Below are 24,295 nucleotides of genomic sequence, written 5' to 3'. Positions count from 1 at the left end.
GTAGGTAGGCAGACTGCGTATTAGAAAGACTATATTTGTAGTGTAGGTCGAGCAGTTTGGACATAAAGGTAGGCCAAGACGTCAGCAGTAGCCATTCCAGCCAATCGTGCTTCAGTCAGAGCCGCTGCCTAAGATTAAAAATAAATTAAAAACGCATTTCCCGCCTGAGCGTTTTGGTCGTCACTTAGCTCATCGGAATTCTTGGGTCATCACAGAAACGACGTGACAGAATCGCCCCGGAAGTCGCTGCGCTCTGGCCTCCCTGGGGCGGGGGTTGGGTCACGGTGGGCGCTCAGCTACCAAGGCGGGTCCCTGGAGCACTCTGCCGTCAACAACACTGTGAGCAACGTGACTGCACAGCTTGGGGGCACCGCCTTCCTGCCCTGCCGCGTTGGTCACCTCGGAGACAGACAGGTATGGAGGGAAGGAGCGCTGAACTTCAAACATCCGATATTCCTTACGCAAATGGAGGCTTGGATTAAGACATAAATTTTATCCACAATGTTTACTTTATCGATTCTCTCTCTCTCTCTCTCTCTCTCTCTCTCTCTCTCTCTCTCTCTCTCTCAGATCTCGTGGATACGTCGTCGGGACTGGCACGTCCTTACCCTCAGCTGACGTGCTCTTCACACACGACCACCGCTTCTCTGTGCTGCACGTGGCTGGCTCTCAGGACTGGACGCTCTATATCAAATACGTGGAGGTGAAGGACACGGGGACATACGAGTGCCAAGTGTCGACAGGGACGGGTATCATCTCTCTTTTCGTCAATCTGAAGGTGGTGACGCCGGAAGCACACATCCCTGGTGACGGCCAGTACCACGTCAACCGAGGCTCTCCCATCACTCTCTCCTGCGTCATCGATAAGGTAAGATTCGGACGGCTCGCGAAGATTGGACGGTCTACTCTTTCCTATTTTTTTTTTTTCCGCCGGTTTAATTCATATCATCCCGGTAATGGACTGTCTACCTTCCTACGGTTCTTTTCTATGGCTTAATTCATATCATTCCTCAGCTAATTGGCTGTCTATAATCCTCCAGGTCTTTTCTTACAGCTTCAGTCATATCACTCCCCTGCTGACGGACTGCCTATCCTCCTCTGGTTCTTTCAGGCTTCATTCATGTTATTCCTTAACTGGTGAAGAGTGAACGCTGCTTAGGTTACATGTACTGTATTATGAAAGGAACCAGAAGAGAAATTAAAGAAGCTATATTACTATATTACTAAGGGCTTTCCGTCTGTCTAAATGTCTGTTTGTCTGTCTGAATTTGGGGATAAAACTAATATCCTCCAAAGAGAAAAGATGGAAAAAAAATATACTGAAAATTAATGAGATTTGAAATAACTCATCTCTGTTAAATGTGAAAAAAAAAAAAAAAATAGATAGGCAGAATATGTTTGTTAGGCAGAGTCCCTTTCCACCCACATACTTCTTCCAGGCATTTTACGCAGCACTGCTAAATACACACAGGTGAATACAAAAGAAAACAGAAAAAAATATATTGGCTTTTGTGCTTTTGTAATAGTAAGGACCTGGTGCCACCAATTTTGCTGTCTTTCACACGCTTCACCCTTATGCACAAGTCCTCAACTATGGAAAAAAAAAGCAAGGGCAAGTAACTTCTGGCATGGCCCCAGCAAACAGAAGTCACATGTCTAACAATTTCTCTTTCCCACGCTTCTCGCCGCTGTTTGTTCCAGATAGGACCAGCGCAGTCTCTTCCGTCTCCCAATACCTGAATTCCTCGCTCACACTTTTGTTACACACTGAGCCGTGAGTGGGCGGGTCTGGTCTTTCCCCTTCCTCTTCTCTACGCCCTGACTTAATTATATATGACATTTAAACTCTCTATAACTGTGTTTTCTACGTCCTTTCTACCTTTAGTCCTCGGAAATTTAGTTTTGTAGCGTTGGAAAACACGGTTCCTTCGGTTTCATACTATTTGTTGAATTCAGACGTCTTTATAATTATCTACGTTTTCTTGCTGGATATATTTTTACATCTGGTTTGGCTCATAATCATTTAGCCTTCCACAGCACGTCAAGGAAGCATCATCATTATCATAAAACCGAACCTTGCAAGTGAAGGCTAACCTAGCGCGCCCAAGAAACACCATCGCTATCATACAAACACGTTTCCCATAGCTTAAATTCTCTTTGACTTATTTTTAACAATGAATGCTGACCTTACAATGCCTCCACCTTGCATACTTCAATACTCCCTGGTTCGCCTTCCGACATGAATAACTTTACTCGTAACAGTCCTTCCCTTTCTCGTACATCAACTGCAAAACCTTCCGGACAATTACATTTTCTTCCATAACATTCAGTTCCAACCTTATCCTTACTGAACGCTCCTCGGCTACCTGTCTCTAAGGATCTAACATTCCTTTCCTTCCCCTCACAGGAACTACACAATCCTTAAGAACTCAACTTTCATAACAACCACTTATATCTTGCCTAGTCAAACTCTTTCAGCTCTGTCTGTCAACATCTACCTTTCCTTCTTGCTGGAAGTTTGCCTACATTCAACCTGTTCCTGAAAAGGGTGACCGTTCTAATCCCTCAAACTACCGTCCCATTATTTTAATTTCCTGCCTATCTAAAGTTTTTTTTAATCTATACTCAACAGGAAGATTCTTAAACATCTATCACTTCACAAACTTCTATCTTTCCTTTCTGACCGTTCTATTGCTGCTGTGGTAGACGGTCACTGTTCTTCTCCTAAATCTATTAACAGTGGTGTTCCTCAGGGTTCTGTCCTGTCACCCACTCTCTTCTTATTATTCATTAATGATCTTCTAAACCAAACTTCTTGTCCTATCCACTCCTACGCTGATGATACCACCCTGCACTTTTCCACGTCTTTTCATAGACGTCCAACCCTTCAGGAGATAAACATACCACGCAGGGAAGCCACAGAACGCTTGACTTCTGATCTTTCTAAAATTTCTGATTGGGGCAGAGCAAACTTGGTATTGTTCAATGCCTCAAAAACTCAATTCCTCCATCTATCAACTCGACACAACCTTCCAGACAACTATCCCCTCTTCTTCAATGACACTCAACTGTCCCCCTCTTCTACACTGAACATCCTCGGTCTGTCCTTTACTTATAATCTGAACTGGAAACTTCACATCTCATCTCTAGCTAAAACAGCTTCTATGAAGTTAAGTGTTCTGAGACGTCTCCGCCAGTTTTTCTCACCCCCCAAGCTGCTAACTCTGTACAAGGGCCTTATCCGTCCATGTATGGAGTATGCTTCACATGTCTGGGGGGGTTCCACTCATACTGCTCTTCTAGACAGGGTGGAATCAAAAGCTTTTCGTCTCATCAACTCCTCTCCTCTGACTGTCTTCAGCCTCTCTCTCACCGCCGCAATGTTGCATATCTACCGCTATTTTCATGTTAACTGCTCTTCTGATCTTGCTAACTGCATGCCTCCCCTCCTCCCGCGGCCTCGCTGCACAAGACTTTCTTCTTTCTCTCACCCCTATTCTGTCCACCTCTCTAACGCAAGAGTTAACCAGTATTCTCAATCATTCATCCCTTTCTGTGGTAAACTCTGGAACTCCCTGCCTGTTTCTGTATTTTCACCTTTCTATGACTTGAATTCCTTCAAGAGGGAGGTTTCAAGACACTTATTCATCAATTTTTGACCACTGCTTTGACCCTTTTATGGGACTGGCATTTCAGTGGGCATTTTTTTATTAGATTTTTGTTGCCCTTGGCCAGTGTCCTTCCTACATAAAAAAAAAAAGTCTGTCTCCAAGAACTTAACGCAGGAGTTTTGCCATCCATTACGTGTACTGCTGCATAAGTTTCCAGGAAGTAAGAAAGTCTTCACTGTCAATTATTTTCCCTTCTCCTTTTACACACGTACACTTAACGTACACTTAACGTGAGAAAATAACGGAAGTTACAAGAAGTCATCAGGCATATACGAATATGTGGCAGTTCCTGTACTATAATACATATCTACCTATTTCACATCTACTATCCGTACCCGTGACTCATAATCACATACTATAATACTCATATGTCTCTTCTACTCATGTATGAATAAACCTTTCATACAGTGGGCGCGTAGGACAGGTGGGAAAGAGAATATCTGCACAGTGGTTCTTAAGCTGAGTAGAACGTCGTATTAGTCTAGTCTCATCAAGTCCCAAATTTTCACGCGTCTCGGTTCACAAGGATGTTACGTATCACGATAGTTTTCAAATGATCAAGGTTAGTGTTTTCCGGAAAATGTCAACTGTGTGTATCACATTTCCAAAACTTCGTTCGTAATTCTCTGCGTCATTCACTGTTAAGCATGACATCTAAATTCTTCATCAGGATGTTTTTTTTTTTTTTGTGTTCTTCTTCTCTTGTCTCGATCCTCGGAACTCTTTATTTTTATCGTGCTTTTCTGATTACCGTAAGCCTTAGAGTCTCATTTCCTCCGCTCAAATTCTCCCACGCTTTTACTGTTAAATTACCCATAATCGCCTAAGTTTTAGACACTTAATTTTGTGCCCTATAATCTCTTAAATATCATATAGTTTAAAAAAGACAAAAATAACATCTTTTTATTTGTGTGACCAAACGGATTTTTTTTTTATATGGGTCCTGAATATCATCAAAGAATGACCATGCCTTCCTTATTTCTTTCACCCACCGTCTTAATACCTGGACATCCTCGAGCGAAGAGTTTCCAGGAGCACTAGAAACTAAAATAGACTATTCTTCAGCCTTTCCTGGGAAGTCAGGCATTATTTTGTTGGAGTGGTCATTTAACAGCAAATCCCACTCTTTATTATTTTCCTTTAATCCCTCTCGTTGTCTTGTCCTCCAAAATCCTCTTTCCTTCCTTTTTATGCGTGGGAAATAAATATAAAAGAGAGATGTCCAAGTGAGTTTGGTATTGATTATTTGCTTCGTATTGCTGGCTATTTTTGCTTCCATGGAGACGTATAATGGACCGCCAGTTTTTCTATTCCCTTTTTCCTTTTGTGATTCCCCAAGTGGCCAGACTAACAAATGCAGAAATGCGGTACATGTTTCAGTTTCAGTCTCTCTCTCTCTCTCTCTCTCTCTCTCTCTCTCTCTCTCTCTCTCTCTCTCTCTCTCTCTCTCTCTCTCTCTCTCTCTCTCTCTCTCTCTCTCTCTCTCTCTCTCTCTCTCTCTCTCTCTCTCTCTCTCTCTCTCTTCTAAGGGTGGGCACGTACACATAAAAAGCTGGTGTCGTTTCCACGTATTTTCTATCAAACACTATTCGCTAAATTTTCCCAATAATGAAATCTACTTTTTTTTTCCCCTCTTTCTCCTGTTACCTTTCATATGCATTCTCTCTCTCTCTCTCTCTCTCTCTCTCTCTCTCTCTCTCTCTCGCCACACCACCCATCACACAGTCCAACGCTTTGCTTTAAATAAAAAGAAAGAACAATTGCCAAGGACTTCTATCACTACGACATGCATTGTAAAGAGGCACCTAACACTCAACTTAAGGCGCGGCTTTGTTTTCCTCCCTGACAAATATGAAGGTGTCTCAACTTTCACATCAAAGGACAGCAATTACAGCATCTACAAAATATATTCTTGAGCGAGTTTCGTGTTTTACCGCTAGTTCATCTCCGCCTGAGCATATTTCACTTGACTGGCTTGTGCGCGTCTTGTTCACCTTTTCCAAAATCTCAGGAGCAAAAAATATCCTTTCTGACATGCATCTCACTGTCAGTGTCGGAACACACAAACACACACACACACACACACAAGAAAAAAAAAAAAAAGGGAGAAAGAGAGAATCTCACCGGAGGAAAAGGAGAGAGAGAGAGAGAACAAGAGGAAACGCGATATCAACTGTTTCCAGACTATATTATTTTTAGTATTTTCAGTCTGCTGTGTAAAGGGAGGGTGTCTAGTGGGTGAAGGAGAGACGGGGTAACCTGTTCTTGCCTCACTCTTTCCCCTCCTGTCCCCACCGCTTTGTTGGTCGTTCAAGACATGAAAGGAAGAAGGGTAAACAAATATGCCATTGTGTCAAGATAGTGCCGGCTATCTGAAGGCTGCCAGCGCGTCCTTCCGTAGCGCTGGTTATCTTTAACTGGCGTCGTCTTCAGGAGGTTGCCGCGGCCCGAATGAAAGTGCAGGAGGCATTACTGTATCGTATATTTGTTGAGTGCTGAGATATGATTCATTCACAAGTGGTGCCGTCGAGGATGTTGAAATATTATGTGTTCAATATTTCCAATGTAAAGAGGACATAAACATTCCAACACTTTGCACATTCATCTTTATGGTTTTCAGCACCACTGCAATTGAATTATTACTGAAGCCTTTTGTTATGTGTAGACGTATGCTGTTAAAACTTTTCATGGCTCTCTTAAGACCTTTACCCTATGAATGATTCAAGACATATGGCGAGGTAAAAAAAAAAAAAGCCAAGATTAGAGACGTTTTCATAGCTCTCTTCCTTTGCCATCTTCACTATATGGGTGATTGAAGATGCATATTGCTAAATTTCTTCCTCTGCAGCGTGAGAAGTTATGTATTCATTTAAAACAAAGAAAAAATAATAGATATTAGAGGACTTTCTTTGCTCTCTTTCCTTAAGACTTTAGCTCCATGTGTAATTTAAGACGGATATGACTAAAAATCTTACTTGATATGTGACGTGAAAAAAAAAGGCCTGACAGAGAGAGAGAGAGAGAGAGAGAGAGAGAGAGAGAGAGAGAGAGAGAGAGAGAGAGAGTAGAGAACTTTCCATCACTCTCTTTCCTTAGGATATTCATTGTGTGGGCAACTGACGATGTATATGGTGAAAATTTTCCTTCCTCTATGACATGAAAATACTAGTGGTTATTTCGAAAAGGAGAGATTCGAGAAACGACAACAGGGGTACTTTGGCGAGAACACAGTTTGCCGGGATAACAAACGCCTCTTTGTAGACAGAGCTAAACGCGGTTTCACGGCGGGCGCTCCCGGAAACTCAATCCTATCCTCCAGTACTCAGACAAATGCCAACAATTTACAAACTGCGAACGCCTGAACTCGAGTTGAAAACCTGGAGAGAAAGCTGTAGTTAGGAAGTCCGTGATTGAAGGGACAATGTCAGCGCGAGTTTGTGTGTGTGTGTGTGTGTGTGTGTGTGTGTGTGTGTGTGTGTGTGTGTGTGTGTGTGTGTGTGCACAGCCAGTTCAAGAATAATACATATACAGATTCAGGGGTTTAATTCATATCTATGGAGAAAGAAAGAGTCAACTGTATAATGACTGCACGGGCTAACCTCCAAAACATACAATAACATACAAGAATACATACAATAACATACATACGTCGTCATACACTGCAGGCGCCACACAGACTGACAAATCTCACCAGGGCCACGTGTCTGATTCGCACCTACTGAGGAAGAAAAGGCTGTGCTGAGAAATTGCAGATACCAAGGGATAAGAAACGCGAGCTTTGGAATCTGCATCAGAGGCTCTTTGCAAGGGATACACTTGAATTATTGAATGTGAGAGAGTGGTCGAGTCATGTGTCGGTAAAGAGGAAGGAAAGGACAAGCTTCTGAAGTGTTTTGCCTCGTCGACAGTTCGAGAAATTGACTTGTGACATTTTAAAAACTGCAAGGATTTCATAAGTAATAACAGGAGGAGGTGGAAGTGAGTGTTGTGCCTCAGACTTACGAGTTATCAAGATTGGAAAATCTCGTTTTTTTTTTTTTTTTTTTTTAACTCAACGCATTTTTTTTTTTTTTGGTGGGGGAGGGTTCATTTACTTTCTCGTTTATTTCTCATATTTATATTTAAAAAGTAATCTAGAGTGAAGTGTTATCTGAAGGACAGACACTTGCGTAGGTCATGTTGATACAGGTTGATCCGGTTGGACGAAGCCTGTGTTAACTTGTGGTGTACAGGAAATGAACGAGTCAGGCTTGACTACTTTTACATTTTTTATGTATATGTATAGACGGGTCTCTGTTTGATGAGGCAGCCCTCCTATCCTTATTTCTAACTAAAGCCACGTGTCAACTCCAGGGATTTTAATAGATAAATATCATAGGCCAGAACTCGTGACGTGTCAATTAAGCCGCACCTCCTCTCTCAATCCCATTCCATGTCCGCTTCCCCATCTCCACTCCCTCCTCTGTTTCTACATTTCTCATAACCCCTCCCTATCTCCTCCATCTAGGCCCCCCTTCTCTCTCTCTCTCTCTCTCTCTCTCTCTCTCTCTCTCTCTCTCTCTCTCTCTCTCTCTCTCTCTCTCTCTCTCTCTCTCTCTCTCTCTTTGTATGTATGTATGTATGTATGTATGTATGTATGTATGTATGTATGTATGTATGTATGTATGTATGCATGTATGTATGTATGAAGGAAGGTATGAGATGGATGAGATGGTGGATGGAAAGAGGGATGGGAATGGGGATGTGGAGGGGGAGAGGAAGAAGGCAGGGGGAAGATTCACGTCAAAGGCAGCTCTAGCCAATGACAGCTGCCATGAAAAAAAGATGTCAGGTGTCGCTTTTGTTAAAAATATGGATAGGAAAGCTGCATCATCAAGTAGGGACCTGTCTGTACATATATAGGCCTTATATATCTATATGTAAACACACACACACACACACACACACACACACTCACTTAGGCTCGGTTTTCTTGAGTGGGCTTTTTTTTTTGAGTGTTTATTTTTTATTTATTTATTTATTTATTTTTTTAATATCAATCATGCGAGTTATTTATGTGTTTCTAAAGAATCGTCTGGCAAGCAATACATACCAAATCATTAGTCACTACTGGAAGAGAGAGAGAGAGAGAGAGAGAGAGAGAGAGAGAGAGAGAGAGAGAGAGAGAGAGAGAGAGAGAGAGAGAGAGAGAGAGAGAGAGAGAGAGAGAGAGAGAATAAAACTTAAATTCGACCTATATCATTAGAAAAACAGGTTGGTAATTGCTTATTTTTACCATTATGCTTTAAAATCACTGGCAAACCTCGTGCAGTACAAGAAAATAACAACAATTGCAATAGTTCGGCCAATATGCACCGATATTTTCTCTCGATAAGTAACAGAAGGTGAGATGAGTGCAGTGCTTCATATCTACGAGGTATTTACGTTCTTTTAAAAGGTTCATCTGGCAATCAATGCACACCAATGCAAGTTCATTAGTCACTACTGGAATAAAGAGAAAAAAAAATTACTTAAGTTCGATCTGTTTCATAGGAGAATAGATTTGTAATTACTTATTCGTGCTATCATGCTTCAAAACGGTTGGCAAAATTCGTGAACAATAAAAAAATAGAAATAATCACCACATTTCGGCCATTCTGCCCAGACATTTCCCCTCGATAAGCGGGGATCTAATGCACGCCGTCCTGCTGGCCACGATCCACCCAAACTTTACTCGTGAGTTTAACTGCAAGGCGACCACGTAAACACCTCGCCCCCGGAAAGCATTACCAGAAGACTTGTGTCACTGCAGGTGTTCCGGGGGGCGTGGCAGCGCGGTGCTTGCCTCGCTAGTATGTGGCTTTGGGACCACTGCAATATTCCAAGGCTGCCAGGTTAAGTCTCAGGCGGAAGGGAGCTGCTGCCGACGTCTGCTTCTCTTATTAGCTTTGATGTCGAAATACCGTGGAATGCAGGAGACAGGTTTAAATAAATGCCTTAAAGAGAGGGAAATTTGGCCAACGAAGTGGGATCTAATGAGCTGACCTAGAAGAAAAGGATGTGAGAGCTGTACGAGTCCGTTGTGTATTTACTTAGTTTTTCAATATGTACATGCAATTTATGAAGAAAAACGTGAATAATAATTGTGAAAGAAAAAAAACACTTATTATCTGTTAAACACTTGTCTAATTATCATTAGCACCTGACACACACACACACACACACACACACACACACACACACACACACACTACCACTTCCAAACTGCGGTCTGAATGTAAGTAATCATGTCAATGTTAATAAGTCCAGAACAATGTAGCCGCAGTTTCGTTTTGCCTTCATTGAGAGGGGGCAGGTTTGTCTTCACAATTTCCACGTTTTAGAAAAATGACAAATGCATTCCGTAACACTGTTGCAGACATTACGACACAGAAAGCTGCATGGGAATTCCACTCTTCCTTTTAATGGAGTTGCATTTTGCTGTAACAAAGCCTTTGGATGGGAGAAAAAAAAAAAAAGGAACAATAACACAAATATATGTATGCAACTGTCTGGCCACGATAAAAAGTTCTGAACTCTACCACGTTTTCTCCATGAAGCATTTCGTTAGAAGACATGCAGCGCAACTCAGCACCATTTCCATGAGGTGTTCCGTGCTGTCAGGTTACGGTCAACACACACACCCGGAGCACGTCTCTTTTTATCTTGGAGAATGTGACAGTAAACAACGTTACTCCCGAAGTGCACTCCGCGTCCTCCAATAAAAGATACTTATTGAAACTTTACCTTGTTTGGGGAGAGGCAAAACACATCAAAACTCGATGTTTGTCACAAAGGCTTTTCCGTCCCGTCCATGTGCTTCGTTCCATGATATCGAAGCGGATCCAGGCCGACAAAATGTAACTGAAAACGCGCTACACTTTTTAAGAAGCGCACATCTGTTTCCCTGACGCAATACTCGGTGCAGTGGGTTGGAATACATGAACGGGATCGATATACGTGCAATATTTCATAAACAAAAGAATAAGAAAGGTAAAGAAGAGAGCACACTGCCTGAAAGCTCTCACATTCTAGCGACACAAACGTTAACATGTACGTACACTGTGCAATATTCCATTAACAACAGAATAAGCAAGATAAAGAAAAGAACAGTATTGCAGTCATCTCCGGATTTAATAGGACTAGAAGGTTACGGCGCAGCTACATTGCCAAACGAAGAGCTCTCAGATTCCAGCAACACTGACGTTTACAGCTTCTCCTCGCGTCAAGAGCTCGTAACCATCAAGCACTTCAGCCGCCAACACCACCATTGCCTCCTAGCGACACTCAGCCAGGCCATCGGCGACACACTCAAAAGAAAGACATGTTGCATCCTCTCACTGCTGTTTCTTACGATTACTCACTTCGCAAAGCTTTCTAAGTCAACGGTACAGAATTTAAACGTCAGAGAGGTATATTTTTCTTGTTTCTGTAACTTGGGAATATTCAGGACTCTGTTCTCTTGCTAACTCTATTTTTCTTAGGGAACGGAAAAACATCAGGATTTTTCCTCCCGGTTTGTGCGTTTGCTCGATCTCCTTCACGTATAAGAATGTAGAAATGTGAATAAATCTTCTCTTTCATAACGCAGAACATGTAAAGGACGTAAGGAATAAATTGCGAGCTTATCCACCATATTTACCACATCTATGAATCAAATGCGCTGGAAATGTACAGCGGAGTGGACCTGTTTCGGGACTGCGTGGTAAAAAGAAAAAAAATATATATAGCCTTCCTTTCGTTCCTCAGTTGCCGGTTCTGGGTTGGACACGCCAGTAAAAGTTAAGTGTTACAGTGCTACAGCCTCTGGTGGTCCTAATGCGTATTGTCAGCAGGATATATAGACTTGAGTGAGCACTGGTGAGATGGACACACATGTTTTTTGGTGTCCAGTAAGATTTTGCGCTCAGTTCTGTATTGTGTGTGAATTTTCGTCTTTCCAGTTCTGTTTTTCGGCTTTATTCTTTGTCCTACTTTGTTCTAGTCTGCTGATCCGGTTTGTTCTCTCTCTCTCTCTCTCTCTCTCTCTCTCTCTCTCTCTCTCTCTCTCTCTCTCTCTTGTTTGTCATGGCTTAGACTGAAAAACGCATTCATCTCACTGATATCACTGCGGCGTGGGAACTCGTCCCTGAAAATCGGTGAGTCGGAGCAAGGGTTATTAAAGTATGTAACTGTAAAGATTACCGGAAAACGCGCACCGCACTTCCCACATCCTGGACTGCTAAAAAAAATGGGAAGGAAAAAGAAGAGAAGAAAAGAAGGAAGAAATAGCGCTGTGGTCGGGAGTACGTTGAAGTTCTTCGCCTCATAAGAGTACTAAGCTCATCAGGGGTCTGTGATATACCTTGTGACATTAATTAATGAGACTGAAAGGGAGGCGAAATTGAATACTATTTTCTGACGCTGCACACTTTTAAAACCTTTCATATATCAGTTTCTTGTTTTACGGTCTTTTTACTTTCTCTCTCTCTCTCTCTCTCTCTCTCTCTCTCTCTCTCTCTCTCTCTCTCTCTCTAACATTACATACTTTTAATGACCTTTTCCTGTATCACTTTTTAATTCCAGTCTCCTTACGTTTCCTTTCTTCTTAAATTCCACACTTTTATTAAATATTTCCTATATTAATTTCTCAATCCATAGTCTCCTTACGTTTTCCCTCTGTAGGTTGTTCTTTTTTTTAACATTCCACATCTATTAAACTTTTCCTATTTGAGTTTCTCATTCCACAGTCTCTTTTCGAACGTTCTCTGACTCCCTGCAACGCCTTCCACTATCCCCCTTTGCTCACAATCATCGTTCACTTCATTCTCCTCGTTCTCCTCCTCCTCCTCCTCCTGGCTTTCCTCCTTTCACCAAGTGCTCCAACACAATTGATCAGCAATATTTCACCAGGACCACCTTGGAATCAAAGACTCGCCTATCAATAATAGCATCAGTTATGCTATTTGAGTTGAATATCGCATTGGGAATTTCATGGCGAGCTCGTATCCACCATCCCCCACCTCATAAAATATCCGCAGACAGTAATTCACTGAGTAAAGAACCGTGGCGAGATCTCACCGCTTCGTCCCCCGCCAGTTCGCAATCACGTACGTTCCTGAAGATCAATTGGGGACATCCGTGCAGCTTCCTTGCAATATTACCACGAAGGTATGGTTCTTTGTACGTGTCAAGGAGTCTGGCAAAGGGTAAAGGAATCAGAAAACAAGGTCTGTTCAACATGATGCTCCTAAAAAGTTAATTAAGTCAGATTCCATATTCTTAGCTACTTTAGTTCAGAAATTGTCTTGAAACCACGAATATATGATTCTTTGTAAGTGAGAGGGAGTCTGACCAAGGGAAAACAAATCAGAAAACAAAGACTGCTCGATGTGACGTTCTCAAAAACTTAATTACAAGAGGGGAATTTAAAATGCCGGTTAAATTAGTTCCGAAGGTGTCTTAAAACAGTTCAAGACGTAGGAAGAAGGAAAAACAGAAACAAGTGGAGAGTGTCAGAGTTTGGAAGTGAAACGGAGAAAAGAGCGAAGATGTTGGTTAACGTTTGCATTAGTGAGGAGGACATACGAGTAAAGGTGAGAATGAGCAGAGTCTTGTGCAAGGATAGATGGGCGTTGTATTATATATCCTTTGGATTCTGTTGGTATTCAATTGATCCTAAGTATAGTCTGTAATATGTGTTACACCGTGGTTCGATATACTAATACATATTCTTTTAGATTGTGTTGGATATCCTATTGACCCTCCAACTAATCTGAAATATACTTTACACCGCACTCACTTTTATGCAACACTTAAATAATCGACAAAGTTTAAGAGCAATCTGCAATACGCCTTACACTGCACTCACTTTCACACATCACTTAAAATACCATCACGAATTTCTTTCTCCCACCTCGCCGGGTCGTAATTCACCGCAACCCTTCTTCCTTTCATGAGATGCAATCAGCTTTGTCTCCAGTGCCCGCAGCCTATTTGTCAACGTCACCTCCAAAATTTCATCATCACGGCTAACCTTTACCACAAGGACCTGCCGCGTCTTCTTCCTTCTTCTCTCCCTGCATCTCTCTGTCTCTTTAAATTATCCTCCATTTGCTCTCATCTCTCTCATAAACGCACCAAGGTCTCACATGACTGTCCTGTATCTTGATCGTCATGATAAGAACAAAGGCCTCCCAGAATTTTCTCCTCTGGTCTTCAGTGGTTGATCGTCTCTTCCAGGTCACCCGAGGAAAACTTAATTCGTTTGTCTATTTCTCAATCTTTCCAACCTGATACTTGATGAATAGATGAAATACATGAATTCTGTTGACTGGTTATCTATTTATATATGCCAGTCTATCCCGACAGCACTGTATTGTTGGTATTTCCCTTCAGGATTCATTTTAAATTTATGAAGAATTTCAACACAGTGTTCAAACAAGAAACAATAGGACGAGCATTCTCTTCTCGCTTCAGTTATTTAATAACTTCTCTTTTCTCCCTCTGGTTCGGTAGACACAAAAAACTGACATGCAAACCAGAAACTAGAAGACTATCATTCACATTTCACTTCATACACAGAGTAACCCAAATCATGTTTTTTTTTTCTTTTATTTTTTTTTATTTTGTTCTGTTATCACGAAAGAACCTAGTCCTCCATACATAAGATCTCATATCCATCTGTTCTAACGAAAGAGCAATATTACAATCCATTCCCTCACACTTCACGAAACCTTCTGCGCTTCACATTTCACTCAACGTGGCAAGAGTTCGTACATCACCAATACTCCTGCAAATAAAAAGAATTCCGATAGTGTAAGCCCCGTCCCTGACCTGCAGAAGGATTACCACGAATATCAACACTAAAATATTTGCGTCTCTGTGCATGGGATCGAGGCTTTCTTTTGTACCGGCATCTGAATCTGCCCGTGGATGTGCTGCATGTCGCTTGGAACTGCTGCTGCTATGACAAAAAGTGCCTTGCATCAAAGTGTCCATTCTACATATGAGTCTGCATAAGGTCAAAGTCTCCTAGCGTCTCTTAGCCCTCTCCTCTGCGAATATTTCCCTTCGCTCACTTCCTCCCCTGCTGCTCCCCTCTTGTTGCTTCTCCAGGAATAGTAGCAGCACAGCACTACACAGTTTTGAGGGCCCACCTTTCTCCTTCTCTTTCTCCCTCTCTCTCTCTCTCTCTCTCTCTCTCTCTCTCTCTCTCTCTCTCTCTCTCTCTCTCTCTTTCTCTCTCTCTTCCTGTATTATTTTCATTCCCCAGCTATGGTACTATTTGCAGTTTTCGCTTCAACAACCTCCCTTCCTCTGCCTTCCCTGACGGAGTTGGTGCGTGAAAAATGTTTCTCCTTTCATGCAATCATCACCTGGATTTCGTCCGAATTGATGAACATGAAACATTTAGTATGAGAAAATTCACCACCATCATGAGTTGTTCCCATACCTATACATTTCTTGGATACAAAATCTATGTTGTTTTAATCAATATTGGGGTCACTTCTGTTCATTCTGGTTTCCATGAAAGCCCTCGTGAAACCTTTCCTACATCTATACATTTCAAGGAGGCGAACATACAGTATATAGTTTTAATCAATATTGGGGCCACTTGTCTCCCTTCGAGTCTCCATCTACTTCTAGAAATCTTCCCTATATCTGTACATTTCCCTACGACAAAAAATGAACAGATTTTAGCAATTTTGGGATAATCTGCCTTCCGCTCCCTATCACCTTCCTACTGAAAATTTTCCTATCTCTACTTCTTATACATAATCTGCACTGCCTTCTATTCTTCATCAACTTCGTTCTGAAACCTTTTTTATTTCTATATATCACAGGACTTCTCTACCGTCTTCCCTCTGTATCCAAGGCTCAGGTCTACTCGTATCAGCTCAGGGCGCCTGCTTGCCAACACTGAATTCAGCTTCCCTTAAATAACAACCACTCAGTGGCCAATTCAGCGTAATAGCATTAACTACCTCATCATCGTCACGGTTGGCTGCCTTTTTTTACAACACACTCTCGGTCCATACATTCCACTCGCGTGACTCTCTCCCATGATTTCTGGGACTATGGACCGTGGACACGCTATACGGTACCAATGCCACGTTAAGACCACTCCAGTGACCGCTCTGCACATAAAACACTACCACTCAGAACATTCCGCCCACGATTATAACTTAGATAAATTAACGAAAGTTGTTTCAAGTTTTCTGATCATACAAATGAAGTTTACAGGATTTTCGTTAAATAGGCGGACGGTCAACTTAATGTATGTAAAATTTTCTTTGATTTTCAGTACGTAATGTGGTGAAAGGATCGCATTACACACTACAATACACACACATACACACCCCTGCCTCTCTCATAGCAACGAGCCGCGAGTTGTGATAATGTGAGGGAACGGTCCAAAGATATAACCAAGTTTGCATCCCTTTATTCCACAGAGCCCGACGCCGCCGCAATATGTGCTATGGTACCACAATGACGAGTTGCTCAACTACGCTAGGGGACGGCCCGAGGTCAGCATCAGCAAGGTCAAGAGCACTTTAGACAGGTCGGTCAGCACTCTGGTGGTGCACAGCGCAGAGGACGTGCACTCCGGGAACTATACTTGCACGGCACCCAACATCCGCCCCGCCTCTTCCCTCGTCTTCGTCACTGAAGGTTGGTATCGCTGCACGAGTTGGCCTGGGTAGGAATTGCGCTGGTTGGTAGGAATGGGGGTAAATGAGAGTTTGGTTGGATAGGAGCTGGGTTGGGTGGGAAATGAGTTGGGTAAGAATGGAGTTAGGTAAGAATGGGTTGGGTAGGAATTAGAATGAGTAGGAATTGGGTTGGTTAGAAATTGGGTTGGATAGGAAATGAGCTGGGTTGGAGTTGGGTTGGGTAGTAGGTAAGGTGTTGGTTAAGTGTAGATCTACTGACTCTTTGTAGCTTCCCTTATGTTCTTGTGTCCTCATGTCCTTGCCAGTAAGAGATGATAGGAAGACAATAACAGTATATATATATATATATATATATATATATATATATATATATATATATATATATATATATATATATATATATATATATATATATATATATATATATATATATATATATATATATATATATATATATATATATATATATATAGATAGATAGATAGATAGATAGATAGATAGATAGATAGATAGATAGATAGATAGATAGATAGATAGTTAGATAGATAGATAGATATATAGATATTTTTTTTTCTCTGAGTAAACTGAAAGCCCAAATTTCGTGCATTAATTGGCAGTCATTTAGAAAAGGAGCATAAGAAGTGAACATATTAACACACACACACACACACACACACACACAAACCTTTTTTTCTTTCTTTCACACTACCATCGATGTATTCGTTGAAGGATTTGCCTCGCAGGTCTCTGTGTGTGACCTAACACCGGGTAGAAACAAGACAATTACGTATATAATATGGTATATTGCAGGCGACGCAAAGCAGGCATTGTTAGTACTACACATTAATATTCCCTCGGGCGGCAGGTCATTACAATAGCGTAGAGGGGAATCACATCGGACGATGGAGATTTCAAAGGTAATATTTGAGTCTCTAATCACAAAGCCAGAACCTAGTGCGTATCGACTTATCCGCGTTTAATTGCGTTAGAGCAGCCTGGTTATAATCGCAAGCATGATCGTTATATCATACTTAGTCGTTGTAAGTACAGAGGTATACTAAATATGATTATTGTACTGCCAACAATTCGACGTACGTAGCTCACGATCCATACGCATTTCAATAAATATCACCATTAATGTAAAAAAAATAATGATAATAAGTGAATACATAAAAAAATGAAATATAACGGTGATTGGTTACATAAGAGACAGTCCAAAATAATTATAAATAAAGGTTAACAGAGGGTGCTGATTTCCGACTCGGCTCAAAGTTTCATGGTGCGCGACATGGGATCTGAAAATTGAAATGGTGGCAAGTTTCAATTAGTGAAAAAAAAAAAAAAAATCACTCACTTTTGGAATACATCGATATTAAAGGGGGGGGGGAAACATACCCCCCAAAATAAAATCATATATACAACCTACACAATAGAGAAATAATGGGAAAAATCATATTTAAAAGTATTACGTGAAACAAAACGTAAATTTAATGAACTATAAGGCAGGTATTTGCCGGGTGCACGAAGATTATCTTAATGAAACCTCTGTTAATACTTTAATAATAAAAACAATAAAAGTAAAATAAAACAAAATTAAATAAACTGAAAAGGACTAATGAAGATTCAAAGAAAATCTGATGGAGAATTAAATGATCAGTGCATATATATATATTTTTTTCTAATTAAGGAGGAGAGGCTGATGGCTAAGGGCAACAAAACTCAGACAAAAATAAATTAATAAAAAAAATAAAGAAAAGTAAATTTAACGCCCTATTGGAGGTACCAGTTCCTAAAGAAGACACAATTTTATCACCTACCCACAAGCACTGACTACCAACCAATAAAACTATAAATAGATGAATAAATAAATAGATAAAATAAATGAAAGAAAGACCCAACGAAGATACCAATTCCTAAAGACAGCAGTCAACCTTTGCATTTAATCCCTCACAGCACTGACTGGCACCCTTAATGATGACGATATCTTACTAATGACACAAGAACAAAGGCAACTAATAAAAACACACACACAAAACAAAAAAAAAATAAATAAATAAAACAAGGTCCACTGAAAGTACCAATTCCTAATGAAAAACAGTCAAACTTAACAGTCAATCCGTCACAGAACTGACTACCAACTTGGGTGATGCTGAAAAGAGATATACCCTTAATGATGATGATATCGTACTAATGATACACAGCAGGTAATCCACAATAATGACATCAGCGTTGCAATCACGACAGGTTACCGTAATGGTGGCAATGCTGGCAGCAGTACTAATGATCGTAGTAATACAGATGGGGGAGGTTAATGAAGCCAATTAAGAAAAGGCTGATTAACTGTTGCTGATGGTCGGGAACTGGTGTATACACGGTTAAGGTAATGAGAGTGACGGTGATGATGGTTGTGTAAGCCACCGTAAACACTTTAGTAAGGCGGTGAGGCTGTTGTTGTAAAGGGTGTAGCTGCGGTGATGGTGACGAGAGAAGTGCTTGGAAAGGAGAGTTAAGGAAATAGTGTTAAGTGATGTTACGACCTTTTGGAATTGGAATCGTTAAAAGGTAATAAAATACAAAAAAAAAGAAAAAAATGAAAAATGAAAAAAAAATGTAAAAAGAAAAACGCACACACACACATTACTTGAGCAACAACAACAACAACAACAACAACAACAGTAACAACAACAACAACAACAACTACTACTACTGCTAGTGACAAAAATAATAAAATAAATAGATAGATACAGATCGGTAGATAAATGTATGAATGATTAAAAACAAATAAGTAAAATAAATGAACCAAATAAATAAATAATGCATCATGTGTTCGAGTTAAAAGCAATTCTGTTGAACGCTCTGATATGAATTAAAGACAAAAATGTCAATGTCATTCCAATAATACGTGTTATCTTTCCATTTTTACTTTTTAAAATTGTTAGAACAGATTATGGACACACACACACACACACACACACACACACACACACACACACACACACACACACACACACACACACAATAAATAAATGAATAAATAAATAAATAAAAAAAATATCCTGCAGATGTTTTTAAAGTATTTATAGAGAGTTTGCTAAATTTGAACTTGTAACCTCTTTATGTTACTTCAGTTTTCTCGTCAGAATTTAACTTTTTCTTGTTGCTTATCTGCTTCTTTGATTTCTTCTTGCTGATATGGTAACCACATCACTAAGCGGCACAATTTCACGTTCAGTAAATAGGCTCGACAAAGTGCCTCACGATGAATAAATATATATAAGGAAGGGTCGTAAACAGATCAACTTTTCAAGGAGAACTGAATCCCAGCAAGTATTTTTCACAAAGGGGAAGATTCACCCATACAAGTCTAGAAGTATCCCTGGTCTTGTTTAAGTCTCCCATCCCTCCTGTCACTCTCAGACCATTGTCCCTGTTTTCTTTGCGTAACATTATTATGAAAATAAAAACAGTGCCTAAGGTCTGAGGATAAAAAGCTGGGACAGAAGTCCTGCATAATAACAGCGATACTCTTAAAGATAAAGGCTTCCTCGTATGAGAATGTTCAAATATGAAGAGTTTATTTTAGTTTTGATATAAATGTGACTGAAATGAGGAACAACTCTTAAGGTAATTGCTTATCTTAATGGTAATTCTTTTTGGGGGATTTGCATTATCTAAAACACACACACACACACACACACACACACACACACACGCGCGTGTATACATACTACATTGGCCTGTGTTTCACATTTCGGGAGCACCAAATGCCGGCTTCTCTCCCTCACTTCTTTGCCCAGTTCCTCACGCGCAAAAAAAAAAAAAAAAAAAAAAAAAAATAGTATTTCGATCTGCCCGTGAAAGAAGTAGTGAAATTAAAATAGCTGATCCTTCCCTCACGGAACAAAATTTAAGAGAAAAGTTTACGTACAAAGTTAGATTTTCTCGTGGGAGGAATTCCATCTCCAGGGAGAGATGATCCAGTGCTTTATTTTCCTGAATGATTTACGTGTTGGAGCAAGTAGATTATCTTCATTTCATTACCCCAGGAGGGCACGCTCTGACTTAGAGAGGCACGTGCTTTTACGAATAGCTTGTATAAAATATTTATAGTAAGGCGATGTGGTGACGAGGATGATAAATGTGCAAGATGATCCTTTTGAGTAAAACAGATTGGGCATATGATGAGTGTTCTCATCCTTGACGCAGACAGCCATTAAAATATTTCCGGATCATTTCTGGATACTTACTTTGTTCTAAACGTAGATAATCTTCTACAAAGTAAAATATGGAGCGATATTTCGCAGAAAATTAACATATTTTTCCAAGCTAATGCTTAATCTCCCTTCCCTTCTCTCCCCGCAGGTGACAAGACAGCAGCGGTGCAGCGGATAGACTCCGGGAAGGAGCGTCTCCGGGGCGGAGTGCTCCTCACGCTTTGTGCTGCCCTCGTCCACCTGCTGGAAGTGAGATGAATCACTGGCGGCAAAGAAGATTCTCATATTCCTTTCAGTTATAGTTGTCATACGTTATGATTGGAACGGTTGCCAAAAATAGTGCGGGGTGCCTCATCGGTGAAACGAAAAAAAGGACTCAACAATAGTAGCATCATCACTGCTCACCGTGTACATTACATAGTGCATCGTCATCGTGCTGCGCCTTTGTGTGGAGGAAAGGGCAGCTGTGATCACTCAGGTCCTGGCGAGCCAGGCATGCAGGAAGCAGGTGAAGTGCAGAGCCACGTGGCGGCGCCTCGGCCGACCACAGGGGGGCACAGGGACGCAGCTTGTGCTCTTGATAAAGGTCACATGAAGTGTAAAGAAAAAATAGTTTCTTGATAAACAATAAGAAACAATGTAATATGTTCTTGGTCACGTTGCACAACGTTGTGGAATACAAAATTGATGAAGCCAGGAACAATTCATAACGCTGTTTAAATGTCAGTTATGAAGAGGGAGTAGAATTCACAAACGTCACAACAGGAGACGTGATATGTAATCAAAGGGCTGCACCGTGCAGTCGGAGGCAGCATGGGTGGCCAGCCGCGGCGTAAGCGCACATTATTGTCTCCTAAGTGTTGGATGTCTTCATTAACTACTGAAAAAGTGGACATATTATACTGACCAGTCAGCTCTTGGCAAAATAGGTAAATTTCCAGGTAATTCCAGGGGCAGGTGGTGTTCCCACTGCCGCCTGGTGCTCCTGTGTTCTTCATCAGGTGGCACGCAGGAGAAGGGGAGGGAGTCCCCCGTCCTTGCGTGCCGCAAGGTATTACTGAGCTTCGCCGTTATGTTTGTGAATCGTGTTACGTTATCGGATTTTGTACCTTTTGCGTGTTCAGCGGACTTAGGACCCCCGCTTGACGCAGCGTGATGCACAAGACCAAGAGGCAGCGTGAGCGGCTTGTGGATTAGCATGTCGAGGTGGTGGAGGAGTATGTGTAAGATACGGCCTCTGCCCCGACGTCTGCGGTCCGCCCTCAGAGAGGCGGGACTCATCGAGCATATATTTTCGTAAACAAGACGTATAATGGATCTCATTGCCATGTTAATTACTCCTCTAATGTGATGCGTATTATGTTAAGTGTTTTGACACTACATACAGAATGGTGTGTGTTTCTGTGTGTGTGTGTGTGTGTGTGTGTGTGTGTGTGTGTGTGTGTGTGTGTGTGTGTGTGTGTGTGTGTGTGTGTGTGTGTGTGTGAGTGTGTGTATGTGTGTGTGCGCATATGTGTGTGTGCATTTGTGTGTGTGTGTGTGTGTGTGTGTGTGTGTGTGTGTGTGTGTGTGTGTGTGTGTGTGTGTGTGTGTGTGTGTGTGTGTGTGTGTGCATTTGTGTGTGTGTGTGTGTGTGTGTGTGTGTGTGAGTGTGTGTTTGTGTGTGTGTGTGACCGTCAGACCCACATAAAGGATTGGGCTACTTCTTCCTTAGAATAAGTGATTTTCATAATTCGACCTCTGAGTTTGTCATGACCAGCGGGGCAGGCGTGGTTTCCGAGGAATGCAGACAAGGCTTGAGGCGCGGGGCGGGTCCCTCCGGGCGGCGGCCGCTGCCGAGCACAGGGAGGCCCCGCCTCTGCCACGCGAGCCGGCATCTGGTCACTTCCCTTTAAGTTTCTCAAGTTGTTGTCCTCTGCGTCACGACTTAGCTTTATATCACTATTCATTGTCTGTAGTATGCGTACAAACATGCGTACATATAAATATATATACTTTTCATCCAAGTTACCAGAACAATACTAATATTTACCGTATTCCTCCGAGAAAGCAATTTACATACTAGCGTGATCAAGGCAATTCCCATCACCGCTACGCGATCTGGGACCCGGACAGGAGACACTGGTCGGTGCCTACGAGTTCCTGATTTAGCAACAATTACCGAAAACATTTCAACGACTACACAGGACCATTAGCCTCCGGATGATACTCAATCAGCACCACGAAGACTTCCACTTGCTCACAAACTCATCTTTACACCCTCTCTTCTATCACCCTACCTTTCTTTTTCTCACGTACAAGAAATATTCCCTGATTCTAGGAGAGTTTTCTTTTTTTTTTGACCTTCCCCTCTAGAATATTTCAGAGACGGTGTCAAAAAAACTGCATCTTAAGGACCGTCTTTAAACAATGACAGACGAAGCTCCCATCACCCGGCCTCCCGTGCCTCACTACTACTCGTTGACCGTGTGTGGGTGTCGTCGCCATTCGCTGTTTGGTGTCCGTTGGGTGTTCCTTAGTCGTAAATCTCTAAGACGCCGGATGCAGGAAGACAAAAGCGAGGAAGTCAGGACAGTGGGATGGACGCCTTCCGTTATTTTTTTACGTGAACTCAAAAAAAAAAAAAAAAAAAAAAAATTACTTAAACCATTATAACGAAAACAAACTACTTTTGACCCCCCCCAGGACGAGAATGTGTTCTATAGTATTATTTAGCATGACAAACCCACATACTTATCCCTAGAACACCTGGATACCCTTTTCATTTATTCACCTCTACGTGAACTAAAAAAAAAAAAAACCTAATTTACTCAAACCATCACTGCAACGAAAGTGACAAACAAATTTCATCTTCCCAGGAACAAAAATGTATTCTCTAGTACTATTTTAGCATGACTAACCCACATCCTTATATGCTAAAGACACCTAAACACCTTTCCTTTCTTTTATCTCCACAACGACCACAGGCGACACGACTTGCTCATTGTGTCTTGTCGCGCCGAATCAACTTGTTTTCCCTGGAAGGCTGAGAGGGTGGTGAGCTGCTGCGCCTCTCTGATACGCATATAGCGGCCTTGTTCCGATGATGCTCCTCTCTCCGGATCCTCTCCTCGCGTGACAGTGGCGCGGCGGGTGGGGCACGGGGCTCTTCCACGGTTGCAGGGGCTCAGACTGTCGACCGGCGGGTGTTAGTTGTTATAGTTAGCGCTCGAGGTCACAACAGCACTGGCTTGCCTCCGTGTCTTCCTGTCAACTGCCTCTGACGTACGTACATACATGAACACAATGTTTCCGGGGTAACTAGATGATGTCTTCGTATAACTGAGTAGTAACTGTTATTTTATGTATTTATGTATTATGGGTGTCACATGAACAAGAGGATTAGTTATGTGTGATACATACAGAGAATTATAATAAATATTTGCAGCCAGTTTAATTTGTTAATTGCCTTCATGGGAGCGGGGGATTTATTTATGATTTTGGGGTGTTATGTTAATGAAAAGTGGCGGGAGTCTATGCGAATAAATAAAAAAGTGTCGGTGCCGAACTGATCGGTGAGTGGAAGCGAGGGACGACTTCATGGCAACACTGCATGGTCAGTATGTATAGACAAGTCGTCGAGGTAAAGTGAGAAGGAACACACACACACAAACACACACACACACGATATAAACTATAAAAAAAAAAAAAAAAACTATACCGAATTGTGTAAACAGACAAAGAAACAGACAACAAA

At 41.5% G+C, this 24,295-nt stretch overlaps 1 protein-coding gene across 1 annotated transcript in view; it reads left to right on the top strand.

Moving 5' to 3' along the window:
• Nucleotides 1-23,990, top strand: part of LOC135106909 (hemicentin-2-like) — a 48,757-nt gene extending 24,767 nt beyond the window's left edge. Inside the window, 5 exon segments of the mRNA XM_064016333.1 lie at nt 216-414; nt 571-609; nt 611-868; nt 16,124-16,343; nt 20,708-23,990. Coding sequence (XP_063872403.1) covers nt 216-414; nt 571-609; nt 611-868; nt 16,124-16,343; nt 20,708-20,817 — 826 coding nt within the window. The 3' untranslated portion in view covers nt 20,818-23,990.
• The last annotated feature ends 305 nt before the right edge of the window (nt 23,991-24,295 follow it).

This window comes from Scylla paramamosain, chromosome 14 (assembly GCF_035594125.1).
Source record: "Scylla paramamosain isolate STU-SP2022 chromosome 14, ASM3559412v1, whole genome shotgun sequence".
Lineage (NCBI taxonomy): Eukaryota > Metazoa > Arthropoda > Malacostraca > Decapoda > Portunidae > Scylla > Scylla paramamosain.
The sequence above is the reverse complement of the archived record's forward strand: the minus strand, read 5'-3'. Positions and strand labels throughout refer to the sequence as shown.